Raw genomic sequence first — 16,975 nt, 5'->3', positions numbered from 1 at the left:
GATGGGTGACAGCTGTCACCCTGGCTGCTCTCGTAAGGCGGCAGCGCCCTCTGGTGCCTGGAGCCCGCACTCCAGGCAGGGCGCCCTCTGGTGGTGGTGGGCCAGCAGTACCTCGTCTTCAGCGGCCCACACAACAGAATCTCATCAGCCTCATTAGAAGACGCTGACACCGCAAAGGTACATTGTCCAGGCTGCAGCTGTTTATGAGCGGCACAAGTGGCTTGTGGTCAGTCACTAATTTGAATGTTTCCATGCCAGTGAGGTACCTGTCGAACTTCTCACACGCCCACACGCCAGCCAGACATTCCTTTTCAATCTGGGCGTAGCGTGTCTCTGCGTCGGTGAGTGGCCTGGAGCAGTATGCGACAGGTTTCCATTGCTGCCCATGGAGCTGGAGGAGAACTCCTCCCAGTCCATAGCTGCTGGCATCGGCTGACACGGCCGTAGGTTTGCTGACATCGTAGTAGGCAAGGACTGGCGCCGTTGTCAGTAGCTGTTTGGTGTGTTCAAAAGCTGTTTGTTGTACGAGACCCCATGTCCATGCATTTTTACCTTTCAGGAGCTCATACAGCGGCTGTGCCACTGTAGACAGGTTGGGGATGCACCTTCCGAGGTAATTCACCATGCCCAGGATCCTCTTCAGTTCTGGCACGTTCGTTGGTGGTGGCAGCTGTTGTATAGCCTCGATTTTGTCTGGGTCAGGCCTAATTCCATCCTTGTCAATGAGATGCCCGAGGAAGCGCAACTAGTGTTGTCTGATGGAACACTCGGTTGAGCTTCAACCCAGCTATCTCGATGTGCTGCATGACCTTCTCCAGACGCTGGTCATGTTCACTCACTGTGGCCCCATAGACGAGCACATCGTCCATGAAGATCTCCACTCCATGGATGCACACCAGTCGGTAGGCTGCGTCACCCTCTCGATGATGCCGTTCCTCTCCATCTGCTCAAGTTCCTCTTTGACTTTCTGCGTGAACGGCGTATGGTTGAGCATTGTCTTTCAGCTGTATTCTTACAGGTTTAGTCTTAAGAGTTCCATGCTCACCGAATGCCTGCAGGTGTCCCGTGTTGCACACCGCTTCCTCCACTCTCTTCACCAGGTTCATCTTCACAGACAGTGACCTGCTGAGGAGGTTGCTGACTGTGCGGCCACAAACGACGTATGCTGTGAGTGGGTGTCTCTTTCCTTTGTAAGCCACAGTGCTCTGGAACTGTCCTATGCACTGCAACTCACCTCCTGGGCTATCCAATTGGATGTCTGCAGGCTCAAGTGGTGAGAGTGGTAGGTTTCCTCACAGATGATGTTCACGTTGGCCCCCGTGTTGATCTTGAACTCAGCTGGAGTGGAGCCTACGCGCAGTTTGACTGTCCATTGCTCTGATGATCCCACAACTGCTTTGCTCACTGCCCCAAGGAAATACGACGGTTGCTGCTGCTGCTGCTCCGTGACCTCGCTTACAGCCCTCCTTCTCTTGCACACTCTGCTCCAATGCCTCACTTTGTTACACGAGTTGCATGTGGATTCCCGCGCAGGGCAGTTCTCGTCTCTGCTATGACGCATTTTCCCGCACTTTCCACACTTGCCATCTCCGTTATGTCCGCTATTCCCCCTTTTTTGCTTTCTTCGGAATTTCACGTTTTTGTTGAATTTGTTATTCACTTCATGCACGAGACCAGTTTCTGCTCCTTGCATGCTAACATGTGAGGCAATCTCCTCAGACTGTCTAACGGTTTCGACCGCCACTGCTAGGGTCAGTTGCTGCTTTAGCTGAAGCTGTTTTGAGACGTCCTTGTCCAGTATTCCAACGACAATTCGGTCGCGAATGTTCTCTTCCCTACTCGCGCCAAAATCACAGTGTTCTGCCAGTTCATACAAAGCCCTTATAAAAGTCTCTGCTTTTTCACCAGGTCTTTGAACGTGTTGGTGGAAACAGGCCCGCTCATGAATTACATTCCTGCGCGGCACAAAGTACTCGTCAAACTTAGCCAGCACGCCATCGAAGTCCTTGTCATCTTCATCTTCCCCAAACGTGAACGAACGAAACACGTTCTCAGCCTGGCTTCCCATAGCATAGATCAGGCTGCTCACCTGCACGGCGCCATCTTCATTGCTAAGTTTGGTAGCAGTTCTGAATCTCACAAAATGTTGCTTCCAGTCGGGCCACTCGGCAGGTTTGTCGAATGAGAAGTTCATCGGGGGGTTGAATTTCACCATGACTCTCTGGTTTGCACTTCTGACACCATGTAAAGGATTACTCCAGAGGCAGTTCATCTTTTATGGTTTTTACTTGTTGTAACTCGACACACTAAACAGCACAGCACACTCACACACAATGATGAAGCACCTCGCGTGTTTCACCGTAACTTTCCCTCCGATTACCATACATGACACAACACAGTACATGCGCAGGCACATGTGTTACCGTACATGACATGTACGATCATCTATGTTTCATGCAGTCATTGTTTGGGGCCCCTGCAGTGCACCGTGGACTCATCAGTTCTGAAGTGCACCAACAATAACAAGAAACTGTTATTAAATAACCACGAACAGACACTATTTTTTAGCAAGATGAATAAATTCAGTGATGCAGCTTCAGCAGGCCAAACATGAAAAAAAACTTCTTAATTCAGACTAAATCCTGAAAACTTTCATCACTGATACTTAGAATTTCTTAACGGTTGATTGTTTATTTTCACAATTTTCAGTACAAAATGGCAACTTTTAATAAGCAAAATTTCATGCTGAAAATGTATCAAATTGCACTGTTTTTTTTTCACCACTTTGATGTGTTGGGACTTAGTGTTGGGCCTTGGGATTCATATTTTCAACACCTAGTGTGTCCCAGGACTCAGTGGCCAAAATTTCTAATGCAAACCCTGCTAAATGACAGAGCAAATCAAAACCAGTCTATTGATACAACACGGACTGAATTTTTTTCATTTATAGCAAACATATGAGCAATTTAGTTTTTCCTACCCCCAAAATATGGTTCAGGTGACCAAGAAATGGTCAAAAACAGTTGCTATGGTAACATGAAACCCAAACTTTTCCCTGTTGACATGCTTGTTCCAAAACAGTAGACTGAAGGAAAAATACCAAAAAGATTTAATGATGGATGGATGCACGTAGATAATCGCTCACGAATGCCCATGAACTATCATGGTTGTTACCTCTTTATCTGAAATCTTCCCAGTAACAACATCAGAGAAATACAGCAGTCAGACGAGTGATTAATCTTATCATGAAATCATTTTTGTTTAAATGAACAAAATTGTGTGTGTGCGTATATATATATATATATATATATATATATATATATATATATATATATATATATATATATATATATATATATATATATATATATATATATATATATATATATATATAGAGAGAGAGAGAGAGAGAGAGAGAGAGAGAGAGAGAGAGAGAGACTGATGTTGGACAGAATAGGTCTGAAGCTGAAATGGGGATCGTTAGGAATTAATCACATCCTGTAATAATTGATAGTTGATCATTTAATTAATAATGAATAAATATAATTGTCCAACTCACCAGGCAGTGATCCTGCCGTGTGCCCGTTGATGGTGTGTTTGACGTGGTTGTCTGTAGCGTGACCTTTAGGCGTGTACCAGCTCTGTTTCTCATCAAACACCCCAAAAAGTAGCACCACTTCCTGGTGGACATGAAGCTGTTTGCCAGACGTGTCCAGAGTCCCTGAAGAGACCAAAACATGGTTTCAGTACAAATGTCTTCTCTCAGGAAACTCTTTTAAACACAATGCTTACCAGACTTGCAAATCAGCAAAGTCCCGATGAGGCCCGAGTTGTAGTCTCGGACCACATTTTGGTGTGAGAAGTATGTGTAGGTGAGGCAGGCGGGATCGTGTTTCTGTGGCGACACGTCTGACGTCACCTCCCAGTAATAAATGTGTTGAGTGTTCGGCTGGACAGCGTCGTCCTCTTTCTCCTTCTGTGACGTGTTGTCAAAGTACAGCGCTCCTGCAGAAGACACATCATTTCAAATCCCGTCACAAAACAACTGTGTGAGACTCGGTTTCGTTTCCTGATAAAAATCTGGAAGTGACGCGCCAAAAATGAAAAGCTTCCAAGAAGTTTTCACCACTGCAGATCTGGTGTGGACTACATATTGATTTGGCACAAATTTTACACCAGATGCACTTCTTGAGACAATTCCAGACGTACACAGAGAATAGGTGAAGCAGGGACCTTCTGATTTGGAGTCCACAGTCATATGTGGAGTTTGGATTTGGGGGACAGCATGATGCTGTCATGGTTTTCCTCATGTCTTCTTTGCTCCGCCCCATCAAGTCACTAAAATTGTCTCTCCACACCATCTTCTCATGATCTTCTGATCTTCTGTCCTTGGCTTGCTTGCCTTTGATGACAACTTGTTTGATGGAGGTCGGCTGTTGTGGAGTGTGTCCAAAAAACTGAAACTTCATGTTTTCCACCCTGTCCAGCTGTTATTCATCACATTCTGTTGGTACACTGGAGTGGGCAGGAGATTTTTCAGTATCCATTCGTAGAACCAGATCTTAAAAACCTCAAGCTCCCACTCTGTCTGTGTTCTACATTTGATGCTGGGCTGAAATGAGGAGAAACACTGATGCTGTTCTGTGCGGATCCCATCAGTCATCGGCAGTGAAGCAGAGTGGGTCCTGATTTGGCCGTGAGCAGGAGGCTGCTTGCGAACTCCAGAAGCCGTGAGACAGTTTCTTCATGTGGCGTTGGAAAGGCCATGGGGTGTAATATTTATGCCAAATCTTAAAGCAGATCAATACTGGATCTGCTCTTGTGATCATGAACAAGCAGCAGAATGAATAAATAAATATAAAGTCCGATGTACTTGGTATTGCTGTTCTTTGAGTTCTCTGCACTGACACAGGTCAGATGTACACAACTTTGTTTTATTTAGTGCATATGATAAACACCTAACATTAATAATTCATCCAAGAGCACTGGCTCAAAAATGGACAATAATGTAAATTTTGCAGAACACACTGAAATTTTGAGGATAGGTCCAGAAAAATGTGTAGAATCACATATGAGAGTCCCGAAAACCCTTCTTATGGCTCTTTCAAAATTCAAGATCCTTTATTTTCCTTCATATCTTTACATCTGCAAAAGCGAGGAACCTGATATAAGACTAGTAGTGCACGCTCATGAGGATGTATTGTATTTATTTGTTTATTAGCCCATTTCCTCTCAGTGTGTCCTGGTTCCTCAACAACCGATGCGGACCTTCTTAACCCCGGTGACATCCAAGCTGGTATGGCTTTATTTATATGTCTCTCTCTCATCAGGAATTCAATGGGACTGTGAAAGACATCACTGGAGGCCAACTTCAAGGTGATTGCACAAGTCATCATCAAGTGCAAAATATGTTCTTCATAGGCCTCAACCCTCTCAGCCAACTCATCACAAAGTGCATCTACAGATATCATGTGAAGGGAACATGCTTACAGATGGTAGGTGATGTTTGCAACATGAATTCTCAAGTCATTAAACTTATTAACTTATTGTGTTTGCCAGAATGCTGTTCCAGCATAGAATTCTTTTTAACACTAGAACTACCAGAGTGGTGCCAAATGGCACTTATTCCTTTAAATCCCAAGGTGGTGCCAAATGGCAGCTGTGAACAGCCCAGCTTGTCACCAGTGTTATGTAAATGAAGCCGTTACACTCTACTCAGCGGGGGATAGGGAGAAGGACAGGAAGGAATGCCAAAGTGCTTTACAGTAAAAAAGACCCATTCCTCAAAAGGACCAGATAGTCTGAGCCATGTCAGTCAGGTTGTAAAACACAGCGACTGGCCAATGCCATGTTTCTGAATGTACAGTGTACTTTTGCACGACCCAAGACCCTTATTTGGAGTAAGCGGTTGAGCATGCTTCAGTCTTTGTCCATGTGTGAGTCTGTCAGTTTATTGTCTTTGTGGGTTGAGATAAGAAAGGAGCCGAATAATCTCACCAAGGCCAAGCACATTCCTCTGGAGGAGAAAACAGTTGGGCAATTTGTCCTTCAGGCTTGATAAGCCTGGAGTGTTGTGGTTGAGCAGTGAAAAACACTTTTAACAGTTCCACTTGAACAACCAAATCCCAATTATGAATTAAGAATATTCACCGGCCTCCAAAACCTTCAACTTCAACTGCAAGGCACACATCTGCTCCAAGATGCATGCCTTGTCACAACAAAATCACAACAAAGTTACCACAAGGTGCTTCACACAACTAAGGTCTGACCTTACCAACCCACTGTGGAGCTGCATTCAAACTGGGGAAAATTAGAATGGCGGTCAAAGGGCAGTCAGTCTGACTGCATTCAGAGTGTTCTTATTTCATTTTATTTTGTACTTATGGCCATGAACACATGCAAAATCCTCCTTTCTATACTGCTGTCTATGTCACGTTACATAAATCACACATCTGCAAACTCTCTTTTGTACTTTCTATCTGTCCATGTTGACTTGCGAGGGTGCAGATCAGCTTCCAGGTGGAGACTTTGTAAATATCATTTGGGTTCATCGTCAAATGGGGCAGTTTTCCACCCGTTGGCCTTCATCCTGACACTAAGGACACGTCCTCACTGATGTCGATCCATTTGACAACACTGAATGATTCCTTCGGCTCTCTTTCCATCAGCTTCAGATGGACTAAGTGATTACTGGAGGTTATGTCATGTGAAAGGAGCAATAGTGTCTGAAATCTCATGGCATCCATCATTAATTAAATGAGTGCCTTAGTGGTTTAATAAAAATCTTTTCATTTCCCATCTGAATGCACAGACTGGACTAAGACCTTATTAGCTCACACAGAATGAGATGAATGTAATTTTGCTGTTCATGTCATGTGCAGCAGTTCCTCAGGCTGTGTAACGCTTCCTGTTGGACTTCAGTACGTCTGCTCGGATAATCAGTCTGTCCAAGTTAATCTTTTACAAAGAAACAAACAAAGCTGTTTGCTGCATTGGTCAGTGTTGTGTAATTATTACGAGAAGAAATCACAGGAGCATCCAGCAAGGGAGCGAGGGTGTGTGTGTGTGTGTGTGTGTGTGTGTGGTTTTATCAGCTGTAATAATAATATTTCAGAATGTGTCATTCATTTACTGATATAACTGGAAAACTGGAATCATGACACATTGGTTTGCTTCCAGAATTGTCCTGCAGACGTGTGTCTGTTGTCCAGTAAATCCCACACATATCATCGATTTTTTTTTTTTTTTTGGGGGGGGGTGATTGTGGAGGTGGGGGCAATTTGCCTGTTTCATACAGTGGAAATGTGTCTCCCAGTCCCTTGTGGCGATAATACATCCCTAACGGACTGTGTGGTGTGTCACGTCACTGGAGTCCAGATGGATCCGCGCGGTCACAGGCACCCACCCTCTGAGTGTTTCCCATAAGCGATCCCATGTGGGTGGATGCTGTACGGTCTGTCTGCCATGTTCCTGAAAGTGACCACAATGGTTTCTCCCTCTTCACCTCTCAGTGTGGGTCCAAGCAGACCTGCACAGAAACACACATTTATTTCAGTAACTTTTGTGTTTGGTCCGGCATCACAGCAAACACTGACCAGTCACAGAGAGCCACAGTCACTCATCACTCTTCTTCTGTGGTACTGTCATTTATCACACTCTGCAGTAAAAGAATACCTAATAATCAATAGAGGAAAAGACGGAGCTACAACTTTACTCTCTTACAAACTGCTAAGGTCCGGGGGGATGCACTGGTCTCGTGCATCACCGCATCCACCACACTACAGAAGTGTCTTTGATCCTGGATGGCAACCAACCAAGCAGACAAGCAGTCCTTCACCCCTCTCTGCAGTAACCACCTATCTGCCACAGCCAGGTGGCACTTGTGCATGTTTTTGGCTGCTGGGGTCGTCAGTGCTGAGGCACTAATGCACCACATGGCCAAAATGTTCCTTCCTAATGCAAATGATGCACCTCAACAGAGTCATTTCACATAAAGGCATTCCACAGGTTCCCAAGGACTCTCTGAAGAGATCTAGGACCAACGACATCCAGTCATCACCTCAGGTCACTGAATAGCACGCAGGTCTCACAACCATGCAGTCAGGTAGGAAGATGTTGAGGATCCCTACACAGTGAACACAACATTTACTGATGTCAAACCAGACTTCACTTCTAAGCAAAGACAAACACAGGGAGTGAAACCAACCGGCAGGTCCATCACAAACAAAACCCAAGTACTTTCAGTCCTGTCAAACAGCAGTCCTTCCACAAAACATGGACAAATAAGGTTTGAGGCATTAAGTCCAAAACACTGAGGCAAACCCAGGAGTTACAATATGCTGCTAAGCTGATAACACAAGGGCCTTCTGGAAACCCAGTAAAACTCCGAGACCCCACGGAGAACATAAATACTGTGACCTTGACACAGTAGATTTACTCAGGAGTAACTGAAACAGAAATAATGAATCAAGGAAAAAAGCTCAGCAGGAAAATTCTACAATCCTTCTCACTTGGGAGACTCTGGAAAATAATACTTGCCAGGAAACAAGAAAATAGTATTTCTAAGAGGACCACAGGAGCTACAGTAAGGAAACAGCAGGTCAGAAGATGAGAACAACTAAGAATTGGGAATGCTCATTACAACAGTACCCATGTCTGTAAGGCAAACTCAGAGATCAAAATACCAAGCCAAGGTCAAACACGGAAGAAACTGGAGCACGAGTGATGTTCATGTTGGAACACACTCAAAAAACATATAGGAACAGCAGAGATAAAAACTCACTAGAAACACTGAAAATGTTCACACTGGAGACACAGAGTCATATTCACTAGGGAACACAAAACAACATGACGAGAGCAAGGGATGGAACTTCTGATGACCTGGCAGAGAATTTAATGAAAGACATATCTCATAAAGACACGAGATGAGATGTGGGAACTCGAAGAATTAAAAGCAGGAAGGAACAACACATGAGGAAAGATGACAACACACTACAACAAAAGGCCAAAAACGTGAGGAGACTTACATCAACCTATAATTACTGATGGGACGTGAGGGTCAACACAAAACTGCGGAGGAATGAGGCACAAATGTGAGAAACAACAAAAACAGCAGCACAAAATCAAAACTGAAAATAAAGAGACACCAGCACACTGCTCCAAACACCCAAGTGCCCCGTGGACAAAGAAAACACACAGGGAAACTAACATCAAAAACCACAAAAAGAATCCATAAAGACGAAGAAAATGTGTTGAACCAGGCAACCTAGCCATGATGTTAGGTAGATGCATATGATTTGAAGATTGATGGAATGAAAATGTGTCCTATTAAAAAAAAAAAAAAAAAAAAAAATTGTCACATGATGGCACCTAAACTGGCTCTCACTGCACATTGTGCTTTAATGTTGGAATGTGATGTACCTGGATGAGATTTGGATGACTGTGTTCCACACAGCTGGCAAGGCTCAGCTCAAGGTTTCCTGGCACACTCCTGACTGATCGGCCAGCTCCTGCTGGAATGCCCCTGTTTCCAGGAAGCCCTGCATGGTCAGCAGCTGTGTGGGCACAGACGACCCCTGGCTCCTCGCCGTATTGTACTCTGGGCCGGCCGTTGTTCTGCGCGCAACTCCAGTAACAGTGGCCTTGGTCAACAAAATTGGTTTATGAGCCAATTATCATTTGCAAGTAAATCCTTGTGCTCCCTGAATACACGCTCATGTCAGATTGCACCATTTGTAAGGTCCTCTAATAATGCTAACACAGCCACTGTTAGCGCCATTTTACTCATCACTTTGCACATGTTTTTATATCCATCCATATAACTGCAAACATGTGGGTGTGTTAATTGTTCAGTGTGTCTCTGATGTGCACATCACTCTGATGACTTCATGTTTTCACATTATTAACGGTTCCCTGCATCACCTCTACGTGTCGGTGGAGAAACAATAGCTGAAGAAATGCACGTACACCAGCCAGGATTTTTGTGTGACGCAGCGCGCATTTCCACGGCCATTTCACTTTTGATACATCTGAACGTTAGCATGGAGATTGACGTACGCCACGTTTTTGTGCGTATGCAGTCTTTGTGCATGAGGCCCCAGTATGCAGCAGTACTGAGGTGACATCCTGCTGCTGATCTTCGCATTTATCTCCATCAAACTTCATCACATCTCTGTCAAAACTACACAACTATAGCTTCAAGAAAACCAGGGGATTGTTCTTCCTATCTGTCAAGTCAAGGCTCATCTGGGACCATGTACTGGTGTTGCTCTGTGAAATCCAGCTCACTGCCATCAGTTTTCTCTTTTATCATTGAAATATTACAAAAGGAGACAAGAGTAATCTGATTACTTTGTGCCATTACTTGCTTTAGGTCACAGATGTTAGATTTTATAAATGTTTCAGCCGTGGCCGTGACCAGCACGAGCCATTCCTCACAGTTAAAGAATAAAAGAGACATAAATCCAAAAGATGATTTACCTAAAGACGAGGGATGAGTCTTAGCACGACTGAATCTTTCTTCATACTCCCGGAAGACCACTTTTCTGTAAGAGGGTCCAGAGCTGAGGAATGAGGGACAAAGACAAAACAAGACTCAGCAGTCTGAAAATCTGTGTGCTGTGGTGTACACGCTGCATATCACTAAGATACAGCCTCGTAGATAGATAGAAGTCTGTCCATGAATATCTCCGTGCCACTCTGATACGGATGAAAAACTGATCCAGTAGACACAAAGCAGAACTCAAACCAGCTCGTGCTCAGATCCAGGCTCAAACAACGTCATGAAATCATTTATATCAGAGTCAAAAATGGTGACTGTCACAGCAGAAGTGAAGCCGACACTGAGTGTGTGGTACCTGTGTGAGTAGTTCCAGTCTACGGGCACAGCGGCGATGTAGTAGTGTCTCTCTCTGGTGGGAAGCTGCTCTGCACTAACATGAACAAGCAGGACGGCCAGCAGGCCCAGAGCAGCACCAAGTCTCATCTTCGAGACAGACCGTCTGTTCTGCAGGTCAGAAAGCTGCAGTCTGACAGGCGGCTCCGCGGGACGCTTTATCTGTCACTGACGCACGCACACGCTCGCACAAACATTCAGACATCATGTCCCAGGGCAATGAACTGTGTCTCATCACAGAGGGTGGTTTTTTTTTTTCTAGATTCCTCTAATTAAACCCTCATATGTTTGTCTGAGTCAACTCTCAGAGTGTTTTCTCTTCATGACTGTCGACGTGCACTTGGAAGGACTTGTGAAATTTCTAAGTCAAATATTCTGATCTCAAAATTCCACAGGAAACTCTCTTTGCTCTATTAAAAATCACACTATAGTGTGAGCGCCTTTCTGTCTGACTGTTTGTTCCTGTCCACCTCCCACATCTGTTGGCAGATTTAAAGCAAATAGTATTTTTTATGAAGGTTGACCTCTGAAATTGGCCTTAAAGGGTTTTTCGTGTCACTTTCCATCAAATGTAGTACACATATGTATGTGGTTTGTGGAATTCCCCACTCACTCACTCATGGAAGTCCATCGCGAGCAATGAAGACGTCAGTGGATCCTCATATGTGAGCGCAAGCCGAAGTCTGATGCACAAATGCGTCCACACTTTGGACATGCTACATCCTGCGTTTGTGAGGCAGGTCTCCTCTCCTTCCAAGCTCGGTGCTTCTGATCCAGATCCCACAGGTGCTTTTCTTCAAAGGTTTGGACACTCTTGTAGACAGCCATGCGCCAGGCGCTGCAGTCAGAGGCAAGCATTTCCCAACCCTGAACTGGGATACCACTTTAGGGTTGGGGACAGTTTGAGTGAGTGAGTGAGTGTATCTGTCTTTGTGTTTGTTGGTCTACTTCTCACTGATCTTTTACCTGATTTTGACCAAACTTCAGGTATGGATGAAGGTCAACCCTAGACATACCTTTAAAGGGTTAATTTTACCAAAACAAGTCAAGGTACGAGGGGCGATTGAAAAGTTTTGAGCCTGACCCAAAAAAGTAGGGTGTGGTTCTTCTTCTTTTGCATTCTGAGAAACCAACATTTCTCAGCATTGCACCCAGTGGGGCAAAACTTTACATATTCTTGAGAAATGTTGGTTTTTCAGAATGCAAAAGATGGAGAACCATGCCCTATGTTTTATGGGTCAGGCTCAAAACTTCTCAATTGCCCCTTTTAACTGGGGTCAAGGCCAAGTAGTTTTGTTATAAACTCAGTTTTGGGCACACTTGACACACATATGCAGGTGGATCCCAGATTATTGGGTGTAGTTCAGTGCTTATCTCCAGATACCAAAGTATAAAGCAGATGACAGTCTACGACTTTCCTGGAATGGAATGCCAGAACATTGCAAATGTCTGTGGAGATTCAATCATTGAGATCATGGTTTCAAAGATGTTCAGCTCAACTGACTTGACAGGAAAGCCAGTTCCTTAGGCCAGAACCCATACATTTATCAGCATCTAAAGGCCATTGAAGATAACTTTTACATTTTAGACAGGAACGTTGGTTGGTGGCAGCACGGTGGCTTAGTGGTTAGCACTGTTGCTTCACCGTGAAAAGGTCCCAGGTTTGCTTCCGATCTGCTCCTTTCTGGATGAAGTTTACATGTTCTCCCCGTGTTTGAGTAGGTTCTCTCCAGGTGCTCCGGCTTCCTTCCACTTCCAAAGACATGGTAAATTGGTGCCTCTAAATTGACCATAGGTGTGAGTGAGAGTGTGAGTGGGTTTGTCTGTCTGTATGCGTCAGTCCTCGACTGCTGACCTGTTGAAGGTGTACTCTGCCTATTGTCCAGTGACCTTCGGCCTGGACACTCCGTGGGATGGTATCAGCCTGGTGTTGCAGGGTTCTGATAACTCCCTTCTCTGAACAGAGTTGGGGGCTGAGATACCAACTTTCTCTCACATACAATTTTATCCTTTATTGATACAGCAGGGACTCAACGATCATCCTCATCTCTCCTCAAATGAAACTAAGAACAGTGGGCTCTCACACCCGAACTCAAGTGACCTCAGGTGACCTATGACTCTGAACAACTTTCATCACATCATTGTGACATGAGTGACCCCAGAGAGGATAAATATATGAGTGTCAATATTTCAACTAGAACTGATGAAGTGTTTTAGGATGAACCATGAAACATATTCAAGGAACTAAACAAGTCCAGGTGAGAAGACTCAACCTAATTTGGATTCCCTACCCAATGGTCCCCATTTATAGCTGGGTGAATAGGGTCAAAGTACATGTAATGTCCTGTACAAGGACACGGACAGATAGTGGGACCAAGAATCAAAAAATGTCTGCATATATTGGAAGCCCAAATCCTGCATCACTGAGGTACCTGCTCTGCTTACCATTAAAACGATATGCAATTTTAATGTAGCAGCAGCAGCAATCTGAATTCATATGCAAAAGACCAGTGGACAAACAATGACAATGACAATAAGATTTCCAATGAAAAGTTATGTCAAAAACAATGCCTGTGAAGGACATTAACAAAGATGATCTCACCCTCAATCTTACCCCTACTTGTGAACAAGACCTTGAGGTACTTGAACTCCTCCACTCGAGGCAATGACTCCCCTGATCCAGAGTGGACAATCCACCATTTTCTGGCAGAGGGCCATGGTCTCAGATTTGGATGTGCTGACTGGGAACAGGTCTGATGCGAAGTTGAGAATGTGGACACAGTTCCTACTTTGGTCATATTGAGACCAGCTCACATGTTGCAGTGGTCACAGTACCCCATTCTCCTGCAGCATGTCCACAGTACACCTTGGGGAACCCGGTAGTATGCCTTTTCTAAGTCCACAAAGCACATTTAGAGGTCACAAAAATGGACATAGAGAGGACTTGTGACCTTGCCAGAAAGATGTGTCGGCATCGATTAATAGTATCTGGTCCCCTCCCCTCCCGGGGTACTGATGAGGTATTTAGCAGGCTGACATCGTTAAATAGGTGGGTAGCGCAATTTTGTAGACAGCAAGGCTTTAGCTTTATTGATAACTGGCCTTCGTTCTGGGGCCGCCGTGGCTTGCTGATGCCGGATGGCCTGCACCCTACTGGAGAAGGCCCGGCATCTTGTCTGCGAACATAGGTAGAGCTCTACAGGGAGGGTAACATTAGGAATTTACAGCAAGCCACGGAGCAGGTGATTAGACCCTGCAAGTCTTATGATAAATGTGGATGTTGAATCCATTAGCTTAGCAGGGAAATTAGTGCAGAAAATCCACTATGGTGATAGTGCAGTTTATCTGCCAGGGAGGGAAATTCATCAAGTTGAGACTGTGGCCTGCTTCCGTAGGCATGTCCATAAAAATCATAGAGGGATGTTATGTGTCGACGCGGGTTGAGGAGCGGACCTGCGTCTGACAGAACCGAGCGCTAAAAATAACCAGAAAGTGGTTCCAAAACCAAACAATTTATTTTTTACCCTCTTTGGTGCATAACAATGTGTACAAACTAAACAGCGTCTTTCTGGTGGAGTGAAGGCTGGCACGCTCTCCAGCGCCCGTAAGGATCAAAACCCGGCGCTCCTGGACCCACTACCACCGCCAAACACCCCCCAGGTGGACACAACAAACTGACTCTCTGTGAAGCAAAGAAGAGGTGAGGTAAGTCAGCAGTTACAACAATATCTTTCAAAAGACACATGCTATCAGCAACACATTCAGGTCTGTATCTTTTTAACTTTATGCAAATGAGCAGCTTCTCACAACAGGTGGAGGATCACTTATCCGCATGCCACAGCAGTGAGAAGCAAGCTGCACAATTCTCATCACAACTCAAGTATACTGTGTAACAAAACACCAAGTTACTATCAACAATTAGTCAAACACTTAATCACCTTTGATGTGTGCTGACAGCATGTGTCCTCACCCTTCCTTGCTTCACGGGCTCGATGTGTCAAACTCAGGCGCGGTCCTCAGCGTCTCACAAACGAACATCACAAGGTCGAATTCCCGGCAGTTCTGCTTGAATCACACATGACTTAAATGCAGAACGCCATCCAATTATCTGCTTCAGCTGAAAGTCTTTAAGGTTGCATGTGAGCACCATTCACAGGTGCTGCACATGATGTTGATGAGGGTGAAGGATTCTTCAGCCAGCACCTTCTCCACAGACAAATCAGTTTCCATGCCACCTGAAGAGCAAAGAAAAGAAAAGAACACCAAAATATCCAGCCACACCCCCCAACACACAACAGAGGGATATGCTTTGCAAACTTAATACCCATTACTACATTGGATGATGATGAAATTGAGGATGGCCCAATGGTTGTTGTTGTGTGGGCCGCTGAAGAGGAGGTACTGCTGGCCCACCACCACCAGAGGGCGCCCTGCCTGGAGTGTGGGCTCCAGGCACCAGAGGGCGCTGCCGCCTCACAGGAGCAGCCAAGGTGACAGCTGTCACCCATCAACCAAAACAGCTGACATCCATCAGCTGAAGGGTATATCAGCTGGACGGCATCTCCACCTCATTGCCGAGATATCGCTCTACCAAGGAGGTAACGTACTCAGCCTATTGTGTTGTTTTCTTGACAGTAATACTTTGTTGCTTTGCACAGAAAGAGAGAAGAACAGCAGGAGACTGTATTTTGGGATAAGTACTCGCATTCCTGCACTACAGTGTTGTTGTTGATTAGAGGTGGAGGTGGTGTTTCCACCCTACGTGTTGCTGGGTGCAGCCGCACCCACATCTGACTGTTTCTGTTCCTCGCCAGCAGTACCGGATCCGACAAGCGGAGGCAGTGGCCACCTGGGAGTTCAGGACTTTGCGGCTCCAGTATTCCCGGGGTCCGGTGGCGGAGAAAATCGGGTGGTTCCGGTTCGACTCGGACAGACGTCTCCTATCGTCGAGCCTGCCCACACGACACCATTAGAATTGGTTATAACCACAATTGTAATCTGTTGTGTTTGTTGTGCGTATTCACAACAGTAAAGCTTTATTTGACTTTCTCCATTGTCCGTTCATTTGCGCCCCCTGTTGTGGGTCCGTGTTCCTACACTTTCACAACAGGATATCTCGGCCAGCGTCATGGATCCCGAGGGGCGTCAACCGGCTGTTGAACGGCCAATGGAAGAACAGGGCGCACAGGCGTCCGCAGGAGGGGTGATCGGTGAGTTGCAGCGGATCCTCACCGCTTTCACGACTCGGTTGGATTTGATGACCGAGCAGAACGTCCTCCTGAACCGCAGGGTGGAGGCTCTCGCCGCGCAGGTGGAAGCGCGCCCTCCGGGCGCCGCTGCGGCTCTCCCTCCCATCGACCCTGTGCGTAATAGTGACGTTCCGCTGGTCGTTCAACGACCTCTCCCTCCTTCCCCTGAAGCATACATAAGCCCCCCAGAGCCGTACGGAGGCTGTGTGGAGACGTGCGCGGATTTCCTTATGCAGTGTTCGCTCGTCTTCGCACAGCGTCCCGTCATGTACGCGACCGACGCTAGCAAAGTAGCTTATGTGATAAATCTGCTTCGTGGTGAGGCACGCGCTTGGGCTACAGCGCTCTGGGAGCAGAACTCACGGCTCCTTCAGACATATGATGGGTTTGTGAGGGAGTTCAGAACAGTGTTCGATCACCCTAACAGAGGAGAGACCGCTTCAGCCGTGCTGCTGTCAATGAGACAGGGGTGCCGGAGCGCAGCTGCCTATGCAGTCGACTTTCGCATCGCGGCTGCGAGGTCCGGCTGGAATAGCGAGGTCCGGCTGGAATAGCGCTGCCCTCCGCGCCGCCTTCGTAAACGGACTGTCGATGGTCCTCAAGGAGCACCTGGTGGCTAAGGACAAACCGCGGGATCTAGATGGGCTCATCGATCTTGTCATACGATTAGACAATCGGTTAGAAGAGCGCCGTCGGGAACGAGACGAAGGGCGTGGCCGGGCACGCGTCGTCCCTCTCCCTTCCGGTTCCGACCGCGTTCCGCCCTCCCCACGCTCCACGGCCCCTGCGCTCCGTGCGGTTACAGCCCCCCCTGCTGACGAAGCTATGGACA

General features: G+C 46.1%; 1 protein-coding gene across 1 annotated transcript in view; it reads right to left on the bottom strand.

The window, feature by feature from the left end:
• The window catches only part of f5 (coagulation factor V), a 90,031-nt gene extending 79,017 nt beyond the window's left edge, over positions 1-11,014 (bottom strand). The window contains exons 1-5 of the mRNA XM_034186930.1: positions 10,857-11,014; positions 10,480-10,562; positions 7,406-7,528; positions 3,793-4,005; positions 3,560-3,721 (exon numbers count right to left, since the gene is read on the bottom strand). Coding sequence (XP_034042821.1) covers positions 3,560-3,721; positions 3,793-4,005; positions 7,406-7,528; positions 10,480-10,562; positions 10,857-10,984 — 709 coding nt within the window. The 5' untranslated portion in view covers positions 10,985-11,014. The remainder of the gene's footprint in view (positions 1-3,559; positions 3,722-3,792; positions 4,006-7,405; positions 7,529-10,479; positions 10,563-10,856) is intronic.
• Between the last annotated feature and the right edge of the window lie 5,961 nt (positions 11,015-16,975).

This window comes from Thalassophryne amazonica, chromosome 14 (genome assembly GCF_902500255.1).
Source record: "Thalassophryne amazonica chromosome 14, fThaAma1.1, whole genome shotgun sequence".
NCBI classification, from domain to species: Eukaryota; Metazoa; Chordata; class Actinopteri; order Batrachoidiformes; family Batrachoididae; genus Thalassophryne; species Thalassophryne amazonica.
Note: the sequence above shows the minus strand (reverse complement) of the source record. Positions and strands in the feature narration are given on the sequence as shown.